Genomic DNA, 22695 nt, shown 5'->3' with positions numbered 1-22695 from the left:
TCGGGCATCCACCTGCTCCGGCGTGGGGTCCTCCACAGGCTGCAGGTGGATATCTGCTCCACTGTGGACCTCCCTGGGCTGCAGGGGGACAGCCTGCCTCACCATGGTCTTCCCCATGGGCTGCAGGGGAATCTCTGCTCTGGTGCCTGGAGCACGTCCTCCCCCTCCTTCTTCACTGATCTGGGGGTCTGCAGGTTTGTTTCTCTCACATGTTCTCACTCCTCTCTCCCGCTGCTGTTGCACAGGTTTTTTTTCCCTCTTCTTACCTATGTTATCCCAGAGGCACTACCACCGTTGCTGATGGGCTCGGCCTTGGCCAGCAGTGGGTCCGTCTTAGAGCCAGCTGGTATTGGATCTGTTGGACATAGGGGTAGCTTCTAGCAGCTTCTCACAGAAGCCAACCCTGTAAAACCCCCCCCGCTGCCAAAACCTTGCCACACAAACCCAGTGCACTTACCTTTATGGCTTTGTGCTTTGTCTTCTGATTTGTTTCTGGACAATGAGTGAACCTAGAAATGTATTGGGCAATGCTTATCAATTGGGGCAAAATTTTTAGTTCACGCACCTGTAGCTGTTGGTCGGATTTTTCCAAATGCTGAGGTTGGGGGTTTCCTCATGAGTAGTCTGTTATAATAAATGACTGTAGTTCAGATCATGAGTTTTTAACTGAATTAGTGTTTCTTCTGGCAGTAACACTACTGGAAACCATGGCTGATATCCTGACTTCTTTAAATTAGTGGAACAATGACTCCACATAGATGGAAACCCTGTGCTAGTAAGGCTTCCTAGTATTTAAAAGCCTTCACTCTTATATAGTTTAAAAAGCATCTTATCTCTGTTGGTATAATTGTTATCTATAGTGCTAATAAGAATGTTAAAACAATATCAGATTTCAGCATACAGTGAAGTGACAGTTCAATTTCTGTAATCCTGTTTGTTTTTAAATGTTTGAGTTCTGCATGTTTTAATTTGTTTGCAAGATGCCCAAGGTAACCATTGTATCCCAGTGTGTGGTTTCGTTGATGACTGATAAGATTAGCACAAATTCCAGCTACGTTATTCTTAACGAGGGGATGTTTCTGTTTTGATATCAAGGCTTGTTTTTAGTTAGTTAAGGCAATGCAAAGTAAATAATCTCAATTTACTCATTCATTATATTAATTGCTAAGATTAATCTATTAAATAAGGAGCTGACTAGAAAATAAGAGAATTAATGACTTAAAAAATAATAATAAATTTTTTTTATGTCTACTATTCAAATTAAGGTTCCCTTCTTACCTGACAGCTGACTTTTAAGTGAAAGCTTTCTGTGTGCTAAGTATGCCAAATAACTTGAATACAGGAAGAATCTGCCTATAAATAATAATGGTTCCCTGCCCTTCCCAAGACCTCTCATTCGTGATAACTGGTATGACTGATACTGAGGATAGCACAAGTTTAGTGACAACTTTGAAAAATGGTTATTTAAGCATGTATCTTCCCTGAACAGGAGGCAGACATTTCTCACTAATTACCTGTAAAGTGTATTCATATTACCAGGCCAGACTGACAACAAACAGGTGGTGCATACAGACATGTTTAGGTGCAGATGATCATGAAAAGAACTGGAGATGAAAGAAAGGCCGTGCTGTGCTGGAAAAAGAAAGACAAAGGTCCCATAACCTCACTGAAGCTATTCCACAACACACTAGCCAAGCATCGTCCTAGTTTGAACAGTGCCTTTTCCATTGGGTTAATTTTCTGCTGTGAAGAACTTCCTCTGACATTTCTGTCCTCTTTGCAAAATATTTGTCAATCTCAATCTCAAAATATTTATTTTTGTACAAATCCTTGAGGTTTTTGTGAATTACATCACTGCTTAAAGCTTTGCTTGACCTCAGAGGCTCTTTTGCAATCAAGAAGAGCACTACGCAGCATTGTACAGCCTGCACTGCAGAAACATGCACTGAATACTGTAATTCAGTCAACCTCTGCAGATCGAGCTTGCAGTGTTTATTTTAGAAAATGTTCAGTGTTTATTTTTAGAAAAACCACCGTAGATTCCTTTAACAGAAAAATGAGGGTCTTCCACTTATGTCACTTCATGACCCGCCACAGAGGAAAGTTGTCCATACATTTTACAGATTTCATCTTCATCTGTTCTTCTTAATATACTCTCTCAAATTTTCTGTTTCAATTACCAGTTACTTTCTTGTTGCTAGCTGATACCTTTTTTAAAAAGGGGCAGATTGTCATAAAATGTGGGCTCGTGTTGTGCTTTCACAAATTGTGGGTTGATTTTGAAACAATCAGACATTATTACTGTGTTACCATGTAGCTACCATTAGTTTTACCAACACAACCTTCTCTCTCTGAATAGGATGGGCTTTGTCATTGCTGAGAAAAAAATCTACCTTTAATGCAGAATGGAAAATCTATACTGATTATTTTTTAAAATAGATACTTTCTGGCATAATGATTGCAATTGTACTGCACCTCCACTGCAGCTACTGTGTAGCTTCACTGAAGATATACTTTTTGACACTTTTAATTGACTCTTATTTACACAGATGAAAAATATGTATTCAACTGAAAGTATTTATGACATAAATATCTCAAAATAAAAAAAAAACCAAACAACAAAAACCCAAGTAGAATTATAGAAATGTATGTATCAAACCTGAAATTCAAGCAGTGCAAGTATTGCAGCCATATAACTTACTTTCTGCAATGTAATAACACTACAATTAATTACTCCATCATTGTCTGTTCATATTATCTAACTATACTCTCTATGCTATAAATGCTATTGGATAAATGTAATTGAAATGTCAGACTTTATATGAATTTGTGATGTAATATTACATTAATGTAACTCATTAAAGGAAAGATTGATACAAGAAAAAAGTTAATCAGAAAGAAATCTTTATGAACTAAAAGGAATACATAAATCTCCCTCCTTCTGTTTGCATGACTCCATATACCCCCAAAAAAAGAAAAGAAAGGCTAGAGATATATTTTAAAGGTAATTTCTTCATCTAAAGTGCATTCTGGTGATGTTATTTTGTGACTCAAAGACAAACATTATGGTAAATGTGATTGATGACTTTGACAAACAGAAGGTTTGTGGTTGAAATTCACAGAAGTAACACAAAGAACGTTGCTTTTAAGTGTCATATCTCTGAAAGCATCCAGTTTGGAGTAACAATTTACATGTAAAGTCAATGTGCTCTTCTATGTAATTTCAGAATTTCTGTGTAGACACAACCAAGAAACTGTTCTCAAATCAAGCTGCCAGTGTTTCGGAATTACAAGTTAGTTGTCAAAATGATTTGGTGCATCGTGAGAATAAGAAGGACATGACTGGGAAAGCTACATTAGTGGAAACCAGTGTGATTAAAGGTCAGTTAAGCTTTATGGTTTTGAGTTATTAATATAACAAAGCTTAACCCCAGCCCTGATAAATAATTTCCATACAGGATTATCTTGTGTGATTTCGCTTGTAATCTGTGGCTTAGTTAAAAGAGATGGAAAGTGAACATTTCTGTTCTTCCTCCATAAATGCCACAAGGCAGATTCATCCAAGCTCTCAATAGCAGCATGGTATTAAACTCTGTTTGACACTGTAGCATGAATATTCACTAGCTTTTAAGAACAGATGTGTGGAAAAGATGCACTTCCCTTTTGTTTTAGGATGATGCGTACTCATCATCTGTTATAAAGAAACATGGATTCCAACAGGTTTGAAAGACTAGCAAGCAATTTGCATTAAAGATATGAAGATGTCTTCACTCACATTTTTGTATTTTGAAGAAAAAAATAATATTGAGCAAATTACTTGACCGATAATTGTTTTTAAAGTCACCATTTGCTTGGATTTCCAAAGCATTTTTGATAGCTGGTTAGTGTTTCTGCTTACCTTACAAGTTTTCCCTTTTTCAGAAAGGAAACATATTGAAGTTGAGAAGCTAGATGATAAGAGGACAAATCCAAAAGACTTTGCAGTTAATATAAAAAATTTCAATTGATTTAATTATCTCTCAGACACATGTTATATCTGAAATATGAACACATCACATTAATTGCAATACTAGAACATTTGGGAGACTAAAGCACAAATACTTATCCTCACAGAATTCATTAACTGATAATTGATATTAGTATAAGAACCTCCCATAAAGTTTCTCTTTATTGTCTTGTCATTCAGTGTGTGAGACTCCTTAAAAGGACTGCCTATTTGAAACTATGCATACTGAAACTTCCAAATGCAATATAAACAACTTTTATAGTGAAGAATTACTGTGGGCTGTTGAATATTCACTAATCCTTATTGCTGTGGAAGTTGATTATTTGGGGACTGGTTTTTGAAAGGTATTTTCGTATCTGGCTGCTTTGAAAGACAATCCCAAATTTGCTACTTTGTGGCTTTGAAAAAATCTCCCTGCAGGCTCCATTTGTCACTGCTTAAATATTTGATTAGATTTTACAGCAGTAAATGCTGAAGCTTCCATATTGGCAGCTACAAGGACAGTATCCTCTGTTTAAACCCCAGAAAAAAATTAATAACGAGATTGGTTAGTGTTGTACTCTTTCGTGCCAAGGGAACTACCTGCAAATCACTAGGGCTTGACTTTGAAAACTGCTGTCTGTTCTACAGGGATCAGTTGGATCACTTGCATGGATTAGTCTCTGTGGGGTGAGGCAGGCATGGGAAGGAAGCAGGAGGGGGCGTACCTGAGAACACATGACCAAAGCATCCTTACTGAAGTAAACCAGGCTTAAAGTTTATGCTGAGGACAGGTTTATTTGCAAGCACAGGAGTCAGTGCTCATGTAGGTGCTTTATCTGATGGGTTTAGACTCATCACAGACAAGAAAAGCCACACAGGTTAAAGTCATGTTGTGGTTTTACAGTGAAGATTTTTCAAAGATTTTTCTAAATGCAGCTGCTCAGTTCATGCAGTGAGAAGTGGAGTCGTACAGTCACTTCCTGTGCCTCTTACAGGAACTGTGCAGTAGTTTCTAAACTGAGATCCCTTAGCTGAGAAAAGAAGTTTGGAGCTATCATTGCTAAGGCTTCAGCTCAATAACAGGACTGGGAGGTCACCTACTCTTTCCATTCTTTGTATTGGAATCATTTTCCTACTGTGAAAGTATTTGTTACCACCTGTGTTTCTTTTGTCACGGCACCACTGAGAAGAGTCTGGCTCCATCTCCTTCGCATCTTCCCATCAGGTATTTATACCCAGTGATAAGATCTTCCCTGAGCCTTCTCTTCATGAGGATGAACAGTCCCAGCCCTGTCAGCCTCCCCTTCTATTTCAGGTGGTCTGCTCCTTTGATCACCTTCATGGCCCTCTGCTGGACTCAGTCCAGAATGACCATGTCCCTCTTGTACTGGGAAGCCCAGATCTGGATCCAGCAGTCCAAGTGTGCTCTCACCAGTGCTCAGGAGAGGGGGGAAGATCTCCACTGGCACCTCCTTGCCTAATGCAGCCCAGGAGGTTGTTGGATATCTTTGCCACAAGGACACATTGCTGCCTCATGATCTGCTTGTCTACCAAGACCCCTATGTTTTTCTCTGCAAAGCTGCTTTCCAGGCAGTCAGCCACAGCTTGTACTGATACATGGGCTTATACTTCCCGAGGTGCAGGACCTTGCATTTTCCTTCACTGAACTTCATGAGATTCCTCTCTGCCCAGTCCTCCAGCTTGTCCAGGTGAATGGCAGCACAACCATCTCAGCTACTCCTCCCAGTTTTGTATCACCTGCAAACTTACTGAGGGTACACTCTGTCCCATCATCCATGCCATTAATGAATCACTGTGTCTGTACCAGACACCCACAACAACATCGCCCATATTTGTCTGTGCACTAAATCCTGACCCAGAACCTCTCAGTGGGCTTTTCACCTGCCCCTAGGCAGAGGGCTGCTTCTGTTAGCCATGCTACCAGCAGAGTTTCTGCCTTCTCCTTCATGCTGCTTGTTAGCTAATGTAATTTGTGGTTCTGGACACTAGAAAACAGACATGGACTTTTTTTCAACTGTTCTTGATTTGGGCCTTCTACTGAACATGTTTCAGCACTGCAGTGAAACAAGGTGATGTTGCTCTCTCATCCTGGTTGGAGCCTCCTCTTTATTCATTCTGATCTGGTAGCATTTCTCTTTTGTCTACCCCATTAAGCCTTATTTATATGTCCTTGATAAACCTTTTTCAGAGTCTCCAAGAGCACTTGATTTTTATTTGCTATTTTTCACTTTCTAGCTCAAGTCTATTTTTCTTAGGCAATTCTTCACTTGTTTTTAATTCTGAAACAATCTAATTGAGAAGAAAGCTTTTTCTAGGGACTTTTTCAAGTTTTAAATTATTTTCTGTCAGCTGATCTTGCTCTATTTCCTTTGGCCTGCATGCCATTAAGATCCTAACCTTTGTTGTGCTATCCCTTCTGTGAAAGCAGAGTTTTCTTTTCTGCTGGTTGAGACCCACGCATGAATCGTAATGGTAGATTACTGACTTAATTCTTCCTTCTTCCAGTAGACACATTTCTCTTAAACTTTACGTATCAGTCAGGCTCATTTTTTCCCTGAGTTTATGGCTAGAGACCTGTGCTTTGCAGGTAGCCCTATTTGTATGGCCAAGAGTATCAGAGAAAAAATGGTGTTAGGGCTGCTGAAGGCTTGCTTGCCTCTGGTCCTGCAAAGATTCACAGCACTAACTCTTCCCAGCTAGCTCAGTTCTTAGGCATGTTTCTGGTTTAAAAGCTCATCGATGATACATCTCCTGCCTCATTCCTCATGAAAGTTGCAATTAGTTAACTTTAAGCTCATCCTATAGACTGTATTAGCTTAGACTACTCACAGAAAATCAGATAAAAAATAGCCTTGGTTACTGAGGGTTTCAAACTCTTAGTACCTCTGTTCAGTACACACATAGAAAATCAAGAGATAGTACCGTAATGTTTCTTCTTTTGCAAGGCTAGGAAATTGCTTCTTGTTTAGTTGCCTTGGAGTATATCCCTGCACAAACTTTCTCTAAATTTGACTATTGTGTGAGTTTGAGCTAAGCAGATTTAACGTAGACCAAAGAGCAGTGATGGATTGTACGCTGACATACCCAAATCAAAGCTGAAGGTTTTTCTGAAAGATGTGTGTTAGTATAGTTCAAAATTATTCAGCTTAATTCAAATATAGCTGCAGAATTATACAGGAAATTGGATTAGAAGATATAGCAGGTCTTCCTGGCCAGCCAAGGGAACGCCACAAGTCCACTGTTGTGTGCAGCACGCTTGCCTGTTCCAGAGAGTATACTCTGCTCTGCTAATTCAGCAGATAATGGATTAGAAAATATGTGAAGACTAATAATGCAGACACTCTCCTGTGGTTTTTGAGTGGGAGGAAATGCAGCATTCACTGACTAATTTTTAAACTTCTGTTGGTGAATGTTGAGCGACTCTCCAAAGCACCAACCTGTTTCAAATTCCTAATAATGATATTGAATCTGTGCTCTCAAAAAAACCTGTTACAGAGACAATTACTATTTCTTACCAAGGGCCAGATAGTTCCAAAAAGAAAAACAACATGGTTTTCTTTCAGTTTTAAAGCCTCTATTGTCTTTCCTTACAGAGTTCATGTTAATAAAGATAAGATTTATTATCTTTGTTTCTAAGAAATTGAACCTTTTTCCTCTGCTACAATTAAACCTGAATTGACCACTAAAGATATTATCTTATTTTCTTATATTTGACTGAGTTTGAATTCATTAGAAACAGTAGCAATATCTGCAGGATAATAGCAATCATCAGAAATCTGCCGTAACAGTTTTTCCTTAACCTTGAAATTTATTGTAAGTGGAGTTTCTAAAACATTACCTAATCTTCTTGCTCATGGCTTAGGTTTCTGGAGTGTTACAATCTGCAATAAAAAAGTGTTTATGTTGGTTTTGTTTATTGATGTCAGGACATTTTAGGGAAGATCTTTATATATTCTGACTTTAGGAATTTGATTTAGGAGACCAGTGGGCTGGAGAAAGAAAAAAGTAATGGGCCTTCTGATTGCAATTTAGGATGCACATATAGCATCTACTAAATTTGGCAATGAACATGGTTTAAGAAATTCCTGCCCCTGTGCTGTAGCTTGCTGTCCCATCAGTTATGGCAATACATTTGGTTATGGGGCTGTGCTCTAAACAAACTATTAAAGTGAATTAAACATAATATCCCCAAAAACTTAATGCAAAAGATGGAATTCTGATTTATTTTGAAAAAAGGTGTTCTGTGATGTCACAGAGATTTCGTATTAGCAATCTGAACTAGGTGCATAAGTAAAAGCAATATGAATTAGGCATCCTTTACTGTATGTATGACAACTCTCTCCAGCTTCCACACTTTAGCTCAGTGCTTGATTTGGGCAAAACTGTTATTAGACCCTTTGGCTCTTATGGTCCTGTAACTATCTTTTAAAAAAATAATTGGACTCTTTTTCCTCGTTTTTGGGCTGTGAACACAAAACTTATTCTTGACTGACACATCTGCTGAGATAAGTTTAAAAAAAGGTAAGAACATAAATTAAGGAGATCACATAATTTCACAGCATGGCGAGTACACTTTAGTAAATCATATTTAAACATTTTCAATCACCTTTCTTCTTAACCAAACTCTAACTTGTTGAAAGTTAGGAAAGAAAGCATAGGCTATGAATCCTTATATATTTCCCTTGTTTATTAGATATGACTGATTTTAATTGCAGTAATACACATTGGTTCCAGGCAGCACCTTGTAGAAGTGGTTGCAAGGAGGAGGCATTGCAGTGTTCGTGCAGCACAGCTAAAGGGGACTTTGCATGAGGCACCTCTGCTACTATCTGGCAGTGCTGTCCAGCTTTGTGGCCCTTCCCCAACTCCTCCAGCCCTGCACAAGAGCAGCTGGGAGCCTGGGGAGGTGTGCGGCAGTGTCCTAAGCCCTTTTCCTTCCCCTCTTGCAGGAAGGTATGATGGGGCCTGAAATATGCAATTGTTTAAAACTTATGGCAAGCTTTTATTATCTGCAAGAGCTGTTGATACACTGAGGATTTATTTTACAAAAAGAGGCAGCAGTGCAACACTGGAAATTAGTGTCTTTAGGAATTCAGTAACACCAGCAACATAGACCAGAAAAGAAGTGACAAAGAAGAAAATTAAAAAATAAAAGGACAGTGAAAGAGGTCAACAAATGTCTCTTTCATGAAATCCAAGATTTTTTAAGAAGTTAAATTTAAGATTAAACTTTTCCAAACAATGGGTTAGGAGATTCCAGAAGGCGATAAACATTACCCATGCATGAACTGTAACCCTACAGTGCATATGAAGTATTGTGATTGTGGTACGTAACAGTTTTGAAAGATACGCTACATCATCATGTGAAGGAATGGTTGATGGATACCAGCTCAAGGAACAGTCCATTAGTTTTATGGGCTCTGATTCTGCTATCACTGAATAGCTTTCAGTAGCACTCCCTAAGAAATTAGTTCTCATTAGCACTGAGGAGCATCAGAACCAGGCCCACAGCAAATAAAATGCTACTGTTCATAAAAAACACTTTGGCTTATGCATATGCCTTCAGTTCTGTGCATTTTCACTCAAGTGACGTGCAGAAATAAGGATTTGGTTCTACCATCTCTAGTTCACAATATTATTGCACACAATAATTCACAAGTATCTTTTCCAAGTTAGGCATAAATAAACAAACACTAAATGTTATTATGTGGTTGAATGTTAGCTTATGCAGCATAAATCCTGAACTATTTACCACAGCTATAAAACTGTGTTATGGTCACAGCCAGGGGCATTTAGGTGTGCAGCCTTGTATGTACGTAAGTTGGGGTTTCTAGCACTGGTTTCATTCAAGCAAGGGTCCTGATAGGTTGGGTTACTTCTGTTGCCTACATTTTGAAGGAGGGCAAAATGAAGAGTTATGACAGGTGTTTGTAACCTGAAATTCGTGAAAAAAAAGCAAGTATGTGTCAAGGAAAAAAACAACAAATAGTACTCACTCAAGGATACAAGTGAGATAAATGGAAATTCTTAGTCTGCACAGCACTACCCTTCCACTATAAAGGCAAATGTAATTATACAAATTGTTCCAGGAAGAGCGAAATTAATGAAATTTGGTTTAATGAGTATTCAGGTCTGTTGTCCCCTACTGCTCCTCTCCCCCTTCCTAGATAATAACCAAAACTCTCCTTATGGCACTGCTATCAAAGGAAGAAGAGCAGGTCTGGAGCTGTGTGTGTTGAGTGGCCAACCAATATACACATGCTGATTTATCCTGCTGTCTGCTCCCAAATGGAGTGTATAACAGCTGTGTTGTGCCTGCTTTTCTTTCAATAGAGGAACTAATTCAACTCTTGGTTTTGTAACCGCATTGAGACTTCTGCCCCCCTTTTTAAATCTGACTGAAATTGGCAAAAATCTTTTAAAAGCGCTGAAGAGATTGACGGATGGATGGACAGCACAATGACATAAGCCTTGTTTTCGTAGCAGGCTGAGATGGCATCTCTGATTTGGCAATTTAGTGTTGAGACTAATAGTTGGGGTTTTTTTCAAACAGCGAAGCAAATTGTATTGATTTCACTGTTCAGAATCCACTAGGGATCATTCAACTTGTCCCATTCATTGCTTAATGCTTTATTGAAGTGTAAATGTATACATTTCAGAAAGCATCCTACACAGGTTTGGAACTGGGGACAGCTGTGATTTAGTCTGGCCCAATGACATTAATTCCTTTCTCCTTGAGCTGTCTTGCTTAGAAGCATATCATTTTGTTTGCATGTGTTTGGGAAAGAAGAAAGTCTAGCTATGTCATCCGTGAGGAATCTGTACTTTATATCCGTATTAGCAAGTCTAAGCGCACAAACAATATTTCCCTTGCTGAATCACAGGGATTAGCTTATTCTTGCAGTGCCTGTTTTATTCATTAGTTTACTTTTACTGATATCAAACACAGCCAACTTGCTAATGAACTACAAACCTGGAAATGCTAATTAACAAGATAGTGGCCACATGTGTGAGTGAGATCTTCATTAAATTTCTCATCATAGGTTTATGGTTTGGGTTTTTTTTCTTTTGATGCCTAGATCTGGAAATACTTTGGTAATTTACTCACTCCTAAAAGTAGCAGGGGGAGTTGTAGGTAAATTGCTCTGTGATAAATTTTGTGCTGGTGCAGCCAGACAGCTGCTTGATTAACTTAATGGTTATTTCTGGCCTTAAAAAAAAAAATCTATAAAGGAGAGGATCACAAGTTCAGAAAGAAGTGAGTCCTACCCGGTTCTTCAGGGAGAGACACCTTAGCCATGGAGAGTTTCAGGAGGAACACAAGTGGTGTTTGGAGACCACCGAGAGAATATATGGCTATTTTCTTGGTGAAGAGGCACACAGTGTTTGCAAGAGTAAGCTTGAGAGGATTCTTGTTTGAGAAGCTCAGCCCCATAAAGAAGGGCCTGTTTGACAAGCACGGCCTTGCTGGGAGGTCAGACAGGCTGTGAGGCCTCGTGCACATTTGCAGGTTGTTTCAGGTTATGTCGTAGCAAATTAACCAAACGCAAACAGCTCTACCAAACCCAGTGTTCCACACTGTTTTGCCATTTCAGATGAAACTGTTTGCTTTAGAAACACAGTATCCTCTCAGATTCATTAAAGGTGAGGCTTCCTGATAAACCCAAAGGGCGAGCTGCTGCTGGCAGGGGACTTCTGCTGCTGTTGCCTCAGCCCTGCCTGCTCTTCCCCACCACAGCCTGGAGCAAGGGATGCAGTGGCTCGGGGTTGGGGCGATGTGCGGCACTCGGTGACTGATCCTGGTCGGGTCGTGCTCCATGCGACCAGTGGTCTTGTACTGTGGGGAGCTATCTCTAGGCCCAGGGAAGCAGCGGAACCACCCAGGCAGGGGAGGAGACCCTGGAACCTTCTGGCAGCGGCCTGTAGCTCACTGGTGGGAGATGTAATTGGAAGCGGTTGCTGCACCAAGACTCAGAGCACAGCCAGCCCCAGCGCCGGACCTGCAAAGAGGCCACCCATGGGGGTCTCTGCCCTTGTGGGAAAAGGCCACTGCTTTTTGGAAGGTTTGCCCTCAGTATCGCCTCAGGCTGGTCTAGGTGGTCATAAAGAAACATACTTCAAAACTTTTCATTTTAAGCTGAAGCCACTTTCAAGCCTTAATCTCTGTTGCTATATTGCCCTCTGAATAAGAAGAAACTGGTGGCTTTGGTTCTAGGAAATCCCGAATTTTCCTAGCTGCAGAGGCTCATCTCTTCAGGCAGCGAAACACAAGAGCATGGGAGCACACCTGCAATAGAGATAGTATATGTTGCACATGGGAAGTGGACTGCTCTTCTCTTGAACAGGGAGACAATTTTATCTGCCTGCTTTTACACTGTCAGTGGTCAACCTTTTTAACCATTTTGCTAAACCTTAGAGTTATTTGTGGACAGCTAGCAGGGAGCAGACGACAGATTATCCTGTTTGCCCACAGAGTTTCAGGTACAAGTATTATGCAAAAACTGAAGTAGGAATTCATGAGACTGCACACTCTTATAAAATGCTCAGCTGGGTTTCATTCTTGATCTGCCACAGATATTGTTCAGGAACTTGAGCAATTCATTTAAGATCTATATGAAAACGAGAAAAGTGAGGAGAACATTGCTTGCTTTGTTTTTTGGTTTTGTGGTTGTCTGTATGAATTGTACATTTTCTCAGGGCAAGGGCAGAGCCTTCAATTTCCTTACAGTTATATTTTGCTAATTGCTCAGGTCTAACAAATAAGGCACTTGGAAAGTGTGAGGCAGAAAATGAAGAGGAAGAAGAGCACAACTGTGACTATGTGGATGAAAACGTAATTGAAAACATAAGAAAAAATATGTCAGGATACCATTGTTAGAAATAAGCATGCGGTCTCTGAAGGAAGACGGTAAGTGTGACCTATGATCATTTACAGATGCAAACAAGTGCGGCCAGAGTAATTTTTTTTTTTCAGACTGTCCAGTAACCTTCACTTCCCAAAACAAGGGAGGGTTTCCCCTGGGAGCTGCCACTATTACCCCAAATGTCCTGTGAATAATGAAGGAAGGACACCTCTGAGCTGCAGCCTATGACCCCCTGTCACTTTTAGCAATGTCACCTTTGTCAAAGTGGTACCTATCGTCGTTCTGGTGATATAAGTGCAGAGGCAAGACCAGGTTTAAAGATAGAGACAAAACCTTCATTAGACCAGCAGTCATCCTTATATAAACACACAGAAACCCAGAGAAAGGGTTTGTATCTGAAAGTCTGTGTAATTTTTCTGATTTGTGCCACTTTGCTGTAACAAATTATAGTACTTTAAATGCAATCCTTTTCCTCTTTTTGGAAATGGATGCCTTGTCATGCCTGACTAAGGTTTGTCTCTTAAAAAGCTTTCAGGAATTAGCTGTGTTTTCACTAAATCCTCACGGTTCTACTCTGGTACTCTGCAGAGACTTAAAGTGCTAGTGAAGAGATCCTTTGCTTCTAAAAAGCTCCAAGCACCATTTCCAGCTAAACACAAATTAGACTTTTTTTCTAGATCTGTGTGAAACTGTGTAGTCCTGGCTCTTCCCACTGATAGCTGAACCTTCTATGAATTTCACTTGATTCTGCTGAAGTGCTTCTTTTGTTAACAGAATCCCTTGTAAACCCAGCAAAAATTGAAATGTTGTTTCAGAGATTTTAAAATTATTTTATTATAAAGAGGTATTTTATTTCAAAATGTACTTTGTATGTATTTTAAAATGGCATGCAATGTTTCTATTCTATTTAGTTCGAGTTAAGCAGGGCACTGAATCTGAAATAAGCTGTTATTTTTTTCTGGAATGCTCAGAAACATGACATGCAGGGCAGCATGTTGTATCCATGAGGCCACGTCTTCCTGTCCTCACAGCCACAGAAACTCAAAAGGTGCAGGAAAGACTGAAAAATGAAAGAAAAAGTAGGTATTTCACATAATGCATTACTTCCTAAGTCCACATGCCACTGAGGATGTGGACTTGCTCTGTCACGTAAAGATGTCATGAAAGCGAGCATGAAACTCTCTTTTGACTAAAATAGTCCTTTTGACTATAGGCATTAAGGGAAAAGCACAGTTTAATGAAGCAATGCCAGCCTAGAGGATCAGCCTCTAATTATACAACTCACTGTCATGACATCAGATCCTTTAAGTCTTTATCCACCTGCCCTTTAAACTCCCTATCAATAGAGGCAAGGTTTTATTTTATGAGATGTCTTCTTTGAGGGCTCTAGCAAAACATGAAAAAAAGGACCTTTGCCACCTTGAGGGACATCACTGTCTGTCTTGGGATTATAAAGCAATGCCACAAATTATCATCCTTGGTGGATGACAGAAGTATCTACCATCTTAAATCATTAGCTAGCCAAGGAGCACGTAGCTCCATGTCTTCCCCCAACCATCAGAAACCCTCCATTATGGATTTTATCTTAGTACTTAAAATTTCTATCAAACTTCCACACTTGCACTTGTGAGCATTTTGAGAAATACAGATTTGATATGTGCATATGAAATTAACCTTTAATGTGGTGAAAAGCCCTGTAAAATATCTCGCCAGGTATAATAATTGATGGAGCTTAAAAAAATCAGCTTTTGAGAATGTATGCTACAGAGCTGGTTGAGCGGGCTACTAAAAATAACCAAATTAGCTCTTTTAGGCTTACTTACAGGCAAATAATGCACAAAAAGTATGTTGTCTCTTGCATCTGTGCCAAATGCCTAACATCTGATCATTTTACTTCTACTTCAAGAATTCTTCACTCAGCCATTTCGCACCCATGATCCCTCCCTTCCTCAGGACATTTATGCTATTTATGAATATCTACTTTTAATTATTTGGTATATATGATTATCAAAATTAAATCTATTGATCCAAATTACTTTTAAATAGAGTCATTAGGGGGAAAAATTCGTTCTAATGAAATACAGAAGTAAGCTCAACGGTCAGGTATAATTTCAGAAAATTGGTAATAATAATATTTGCAGTGTTTCACCACTGCCCCCAAAAAATCTTTCCACAATCAGGGCCAAAGGATGCCAGGATGACACTAGTAAAAGCTAGTCCTCACCCTAAGCAGGAGGGAGAAAGAAAGACCAGAGATTTACCTCAGGTCATTGCTATGTTAATTTTGATAGAATAAATGCCCCAGAGGGTCAATGATGTTAACGTGACCTCATCACTCCAGAACAATAAGCAATTAAACAAGGGACTTGACAACAGATGCCTGAGCTTGCTATAGCAACAACCACCGTTAACATATTTTAATCTTTCATTAAAGATTCAAGATAAAGTAGGAAAAAAACCTGAAAGCACTTAAAATCTGTGGCTTTCTTTTTAACAACACAAGTTTCTTTCCTTTTACTGCCACTAGTTAGTTTCGGGGCTCGGGGGGATTTTTTTTTAGTGAGGAAAGCCCTCAGTTTGACAGTCTTTTAGAACACATTAAAGATGTCAATAGTGTTTTTTCTTGGTTGTAAGAAAAATGGGGAGAGAGGGGGTTCGTTGCAATGAACTGCAATAGCTCTGGTGCTGCTGTAATGTCTCATCCCACGTCCCTGCAAACAAAAATGAGATGGAGGCATGCAAGAGCAGCAACAACAAAAAAGAACAGCAAAACCAGGGAAGGCAGATTCTGTCTCCACTGCTGATAGCTGCTTGTAACCTCATGACTGCAAAAGGACAGAAACAACATTGCCCAGCCACCTGGAGAGCTGAAAACGAGTACTGGTCTCAGGCTGTTTTAGGACATTGCTTTCTGGACTTGAACTTTACACAAGTGCTGGAAAAGGAACGGTCTCAGCTGAATAAGCCTGGGTGCTTATTGAATAGGACCCAAAAAAAGCTTAAGTAGAAAAGAGAGAGAAATGCATTAGGGAATGAAAAAAACTACAGGGCTGTGTTTTCCTGTTGTCATGAACTCAACAGGTCAGGTGGTTTTGTTTGGACAAAGTAGTTTTCTTTAATTTCAATTTGTACTGATTTTTTTAAAGTAATTGTATGAAACAGATTTAGGTGTAACTTTTTTTTTACCTTGGATCTGCTGAGATGTAAGTTCCTACAAAACTGAAAGCTAGAGACAGTGCTACAAATGAAAGACAAGCTTTCTGACCCCAGCACATCTTTATTAATGCTTTTGTACTGTTTTTCTGAGACATTTCTCTGGAGCTTTCATACCACTCATCCTGTAAGCTAGGTGTTGATTTCGTAGCTCCCCTTATGTCTGGCTGAAAGGCTGAGGCAAACTTTGTAGCCTTGGGAATACTGGAGTGAGGAACGCAAATGCATGACTGGAGTAGTATGTTCTCAGCACTTTTGAAAGTCCCCCTGCTAAGCACTTTCCAATGCAGATTTGGGGGCAACAGCTACTCTGCTAATTTTCATTGTTAGGTAATTTTTCTACTGCCTGGTGTTTTCACTTATTCCTAATGTGCAAACTAAACCTTTTTTCCACAGTGCAATCAATGGTGATTACAGAAGGAATGACGAGTTGAGAGGGAGCAAATAAACAGTGTGCTGCTCTGAGAGCTGCAATTCAATTCTCACCTTTGATACAGGCAGGACTCCAAGCAGCCTGACTCAAACCAGTTGTAGAGAGACCCGAAGGGCAGGGAAGACTACCAGACCTTCATCACCTAGATGCTCATCCTACATGCGCACATCTTGCCATTCCCCTAGAGGGCAGATTAAAACGTGGTTTTGTAGTGTGGCAGAGCTGGGGACAGGGCCCACTGGTGAAGTCTTAGCATGCTGGTATATTGCCATTAAGTATTAATTAAGTTACTAATTAACTTCCCTCCAGGCCTGCCTCTCTGTTACCCCAGCCCCAGGGCACACCCTTTGGAAACCTGTCTCCAAGAGACAGGTATCTCTTCTCCCATGTCTGCCAGACCAGCAACTGGAGAAACATGGGGAAAACTTTTTGCTGGAGTCACAGCTTTCACTGACAAAGTGAGCTCTTTTGCCCCATATAGGTCAAACATTTCCCTAAACTGCATAAGCTATACTAGTAAAAGAAAAATTTACTGGTATATTTCACACACCTAGGCAAAGCTGCTGGCAGAGCTTTGTCGGAGTCATATATTAGCTTTATTTTTGCTGTAGACTTGGGATTGCTGTATAATTGTACTGACAAACCATTTTATGGCACAGATGAGCCCTAACTTGCACACATTAATTTGACTCAAGAGCTCATTCACCTGCACTGTCTGTGTAATTTTTAAATCCGATGTAAAGGTTTCCTGTTTCACATTGTCATTTTGTTTTGTTTGTTTTCAGAGATATCTGAAGCAAAATTATTCTGAAATTAACTGGAAACAAATAGGAAGCTGTGTCCTTCACATATTAAGATCGACCACAATTGTAAGAAAAAGCTGCTCATGAAAGTCTCCTTCTTGTCTCATGAAGAGCATATGAAGCTGTAATTTAACTATAATAATCCCCTGAGAAACTAAACTGCTTACTCGTCCTAAATAAGAAGTCAAACCAGCTAATGTCTCATGACCCTTTGAAGGGACAAAGTTCTTCTTTACATATTTATTCATTAATTCAGATAATGATGCCGAGTCCAATCCTTCATTCTTATTGCACCTGAAAGACCAGTTGATTTTCTGAACCACTGTAGAGCATATACAAAAGGAATATCCCTTAGTGAAATACCTGTATGGTTGTTTCCTCTGGAGGAGGGAAGGGTAGAGATGGGAATGCAGGGTTGTCTAAGGTGAACATCCATTTCTTTAGCCAGTCACATACGCTTCAGGTTAAGGCTCAAAATTGCAAATGGACAGATTCTGACACTCTTTCAGACAATGAGCAACGATTTATTGCATAAGTAGTACTGTTGCACCACAAGTTGCTCAGCCTGCAAAGCAATGCCACTCCTCATAGAGGGAAGTGCTGTTCAGAAGGACCAGGGGTGCCTAAATTAGATAGCATTGCCGTCTCCATAATGCCTTGCACAGCTGAACATATATAGAATCACACTAGAGCAGTATATTTTGCTATTATGTTCAGCACTTTGCTGAAAACACAGCCAGGAAGGAAGAACAGAAGCTGGAGCTGAAAGAGTAGAGTTCGTGCCAGCCTTCCCAACTGAGAAAAAGGCACAGGCTGCCCTCTCTAAGAGGTCTTTGAAAAGCAGCGCTGAAGAGCTTCACCTGTACCTTGTGATATCTCGTATTCCCACACAAGTGTCTGGAGGAAGAGGCAGCCCCAGGTGCCTCTCTGCATCATACATCAATGGCCAACACTACCCCACTAGAGAGAGGGCACAGGAACAGCAGCAGCATCACCTCTCCTTTTTTAAACAGAACAAGTGTTTCCTCTGAAGGATTTCCATTTAGTTATACTTCTGAAAATGAAAAATGATAGCCAAATGGTTACATGGTATCTGAAAGGATACAAGACCTCCTGGTCCAGAAGGAGGGACCTCACTTTGTGCCCTGCCCTGTCTGTAGGCTGTGAGTGCCAAGCAGTGGCAGGGCACTACTTACACAGACAAGCATCTCAGTGGGCTTGGCAGTGAGCACATAATTGGTGCTGCTATTAGAGCTGCCGTATTCCTGTGTGGGATCGCTGTGTGCAGTCACACGAGCCGCACACGGAGACTGTGCTTAACATTTCTGGGTGGCACTGGACATAGTCCTTGTGTTCTGGCAGAGCGAGTCCGATGATAGCCATCATTTGCAGCATATAAGAATAGGAACTGGGCAGCAAATACATAAGCAGTGCTGTGTATCTGGAAGTGTTAGATGTAGGGCAAGTGCGTATCCCTCTGGCAGTACTTTGACTCTCAGGGAAAACTATTGAGAACTGATGTGTAAATACACAGTTGATGTGCCAAGTGTTTCCAGACTCAACAGCAGCTTGATCAGAGTGGTACTTCCTGAAATCCCAGACAGCAGGGTGGAGAAAGGGAACATGTTTAGAAAGTCTAGACATGCCATATTTTTAGTCCTGCTGAGGAGTTGAAAAGCAAATGCTCACAAAAATGCCTTAATACAGTTTAAGGAAAGTCTTTTCAAGCACACAGTATAGTATCTTCAGACTTGCCTATTAAAATTCTACTGAATGATTAATTTTCATTAATGCAAATTAATTTAGAATTTCTCAATATTGTCTCACATTAATTTATTCAAGATAAATATTCATCCTTATTAAAATCAGTAACAATTAGGTACTAAGAATATTGCTCAGGGTGCTTTGATTCCATCCATATGTAGCATACAGCGTTTTGCATATCACTGGTTAATAGGGAGGCCTGCAGGTGTGTACAAAACTTGTAACTGGCTGACACATCACTTGTGGGTATTTGGAACACATTTTAAGCATTTTTCACAAAAATCTATATTTCACTTTGTAGCAGATCAAAACAGCCCAGTTTGTTATGCCAGCAAACGCAATCTGGTATTTGAATAAAAGGAATTTCTAGTGTGTATGACTGACTTCTTTTTCTTTTTCTACTGAATGTGATGTTATCCTCTGCTGGATGTCTGAAAGATATGGTATGTTACTACCACAATTTGCCTTCACTGAAGTACCAGAAGCCTGACTTCTGCAGCTAGAAAGGAGGAGAGGGAAGCCAACAGCCTCCTGGGCTGCATTGGCAGAGAGTGCCAGCAGGACAAGGGAGGTGACTCTTCCCCTCTGCTGAGCAATGGCAAGGCCAGATCTGGGCTACTGTGTCCAGTTCTGGGCTCCTCAGTACAAGAAGGATGTGGACATACCAGAGAGAGGTCAACAAAGGACCATGAAGATGATTGAGGACTTCAAGCATCTGACATACAAGGAGAGGCTGAGAGCACCTACAAAAAACATGAGGCTCATTAGTTGCTCTAGGGGTTAGGATGGGTGTGAACAGGGTGGGATGCAGTTAGTTTTCCAACAAAGTTAAGCTTCTTTCAGATATTCTATAAAAGTATTTGGGATACAGTTTGTGACAAAAACCAAGACTTATCAGCCCTTTCTGCAACTTCTTCCCTTTAGAATACTTCAAAAGAAGCAATTTTCCTGCTTTGCATAGACCGTGTCACATAAGGAGTCTGGTTCTGCCACCCTTGTCACGTGCAACGATCCTGTCGTGTATATTCAACATCATTGAGTTCAATGAGTTTTATTCATCTGACTTAAAGTGGCAGATTTTATGAACCTTGTAAATATAAATATATTAGTAGCAGAGATGTCTGCAGTATCTTTTTCCTCAGGCACATGAGCCAACATCGTATCCTATCAGAGAGATGAGAACTAGCCTGGCTTTTCAGTTTACATGACGCAGAGGGACAGTGGCATTTGCATTCAGATCTTGGCATAGAAGATAGGCTGTGGTGCTGTGCTGCAAGGAAAGGACATCTAGTCTTGTTGGGGAAAGTGGAGGGGAGGGAGGAGTCATGAAGAAATATCCTAGTAAAAGGCTCATGTTTGATGTTTAAGACTTAGTAAGTATTGCGATTCCCTTATGCCATACAGATGACCACAGTGATTTCGTACTGTTTGCTAATACGTGTTTGACAAAGCTATAATGTCATCACAATCCTTGAGGGACCTGGTTATCATTCCCAGACATTAATGCTCAAGAAGACTGCATTGGAGAGGGAAAGCCACTTTCAGCTGAACACAGAGCACAATCGCTATGCCTGAACAGAATAAAAGTGTATTTAAATAATAAGATATTTGCTTTGCAAAAGATTGGCATAAGCTTTTGCACAGACTTATTAGCTTAAAGGCTTACCTCTTTCAATATTAAGAAATATTTCCAGTGTGTTCTCACTGAAGGCCTGTTCAGGAGCAGCTGCTTCTACAGCACTCCATGTGTGCATAAGCCCTTAGTGAGATGGCATTTTCTGTTTGGATAATCAACATGCAGATTTTTTGTATATCCAGCCTTTGTGCCTGGAAGATAAGAAGAATCTTATCCCTGCACTCTTCTTTAAATGCCAAAAGGTCTTTTCTTTAAATACAACATGTCAAACAAACGGTTATCTACCACACTTCCCAATAAGAAGCCGCTGTTTATTCTTGCGATCTCTTCACTTAACGCGCATGATACTATTCCTACCTCTCCTAAGACTGCCCAAGTGTCTTCCTAACATTCTTTTCACTTTGATGCACCTGTACCATGTTAACTTTCAACTCCTTGACACCATATTAAAACTGATAGTCTCAAGACAGAGTTTTCTTGCTTCTATTTCCTGTATTAGTGACAGGTTGTTGCTGGTTTTTTTAAATTTTCCTCCCTCCTTTTTTTAATGCGTCTCTGTGCTGCAAGTGTCCTTGTGCTTTGCAATAATACATCTGTTTGATGAGCTTTCTGTCTGTTTTCTTGGGGTTTTGCCTCTTCTAAGGTAGCCTTTTACAACTCTTTCTGTGGGAGTAAAAACCATGTGGGTCTGATGGAAGTGCAGACTGTGAGCCGTTGGCAGGCTGGGCAAGAGGAGGGATTACCCTGCCTTTGCCTTGGTGCTGCTGCTCCTCTTGCCCCAGTCCACTGCTGTCAGCCACCACCAGCGAGGGGATACCGGGATGGATAGCCCAGTCCAGCCATCTTTATGTTCTCATGTAACTCTAAATTCCTCATGTGTGTTAAGATTTGGGAGTATGTGGAAATGGCTACATGATGTCTCAAGGGCTCAATCCTGCTAGGATTTAAGAAATGTGTGTACATACAAGCACCTTACTGCCATGCTTTCTGTGACATTGTCCCTGAGGCTCTGGGCACAGCAGCACTGGCAGCCGGCAGCTCAGGCGAGCCTCAGAAAGCAGCAGTGCTTCTTTAGCTCTTCCTAGGGCAAACTCAAGAGTTACGATCTTTCTTTCTTGGAAATACGCTGACTCCTCTGTAATCCCCCGGTCCTCACGGCGCAGAGGAAGGGTCTGAGCGGGGCTCAGGGGTTGCCCCACCAGGTACTGCAGCTATGTTGTCAGCAAAAAGAGTCTTCTCCTTTTTCCACCTTATTACAGCTGCCTGTTCTCCTTAGGTTCAGTGATAACATCTGTTAGTATTTTGGGCTCAACATTGCATGAAAGGAGAGGCAGAAACAGCCTTTCATTCTAAAATGACACTTTTCTCCACTCCGCAAGGCTGGTTTATACTCCTGTTGTCTGTTCCACCGTACCTGCTGCAGTCCTTTCCTGCACAAATAGTTCATGCAACTCTTTCTCACAGGTACAAATGGTTTGCAGAAAGAAGTGAGACACATTAAGGATTTTATTTCATTGCATTTTCTGTCCTGGAGAGTTTAGTTAGGCATGAATCAGTTAAAAAACTTTAGAAAATCATAATTTTTTTTTCTACATAAACATATTACATAAATTGAGTAATATTTTAAGTAAGTATAAATGCTTTGTAACAAAACTTTATGTGATTCTGCTTCCACTCTTCATCCTCTGAACCGTATTTTGATTGACTGTTTATGCTTCCCAGCCACAGCAGCTGTTTCCAGCCTATGCAGCCTGGCAGGTCTGCAGGCTCTGGGCTCCCATAGAGATCCTTACCAGCTCCTGCCTGGCGTAGCGCTACACTTCATGCCATGCAAGTTGTTCCTAAGACACCTCATTGCCCATTTTGTCTCATCCGCAGTAGAGAAGATTAGATCAAAAACATCCTATTGGGTCTTAGGAGCCCAAATGCTTGGGTGGAAATGGGCTGTAAGCATTTCAAACTTAAATAGAACA

General features: G+C 40.4%; 1 protein-coding gene across 1 annotated transcript in view; it reads left to right on the top strand.

Annotated features, from left to right (window-relative positions):
* The window catches only part of THEMIS (thymocyte selection associated), an 84500-nt gene extending 67097 nt beyond the window's left edge, over positions 1–17403 (top strand). The window contains exons 5-7 of the mRNA XM_075036787.1: positions 3228–3381; positions 12760–12917; positions 17305–17403. Of these exons, the coding sequence (XP_074892888.1) occupies positions 3228–3381; positions 12760–12887 (282 nt within the window). The 3' untranslated portion in view covers positions 12888–12917; positions 17305–17403. The remainder of the gene's footprint in view (positions 1–3227; positions 3382–12759; positions 12918–17304) is intronic.
* The last annotated feature ends 5292 nt before the right edge of the window (positions 17404–22695 follow it).

The sequence above is a fragment of the Buteo buteo genome, chromosome 9 (genome assembly GCF_964188355.1).
Source record: "Buteo buteo chromosome 9, bButBut1.hap1.1, whole genome shotgun sequence".
NCBI lineage: Eukaryota > Metazoa > Chordata > Aves > Accipitriformes > Accipitridae > Buteo > Buteo buteo.
Note: the sequence above shows the minus strand (reverse complement) of the source record. Positions and strands in the feature narration are given on the sequence as shown.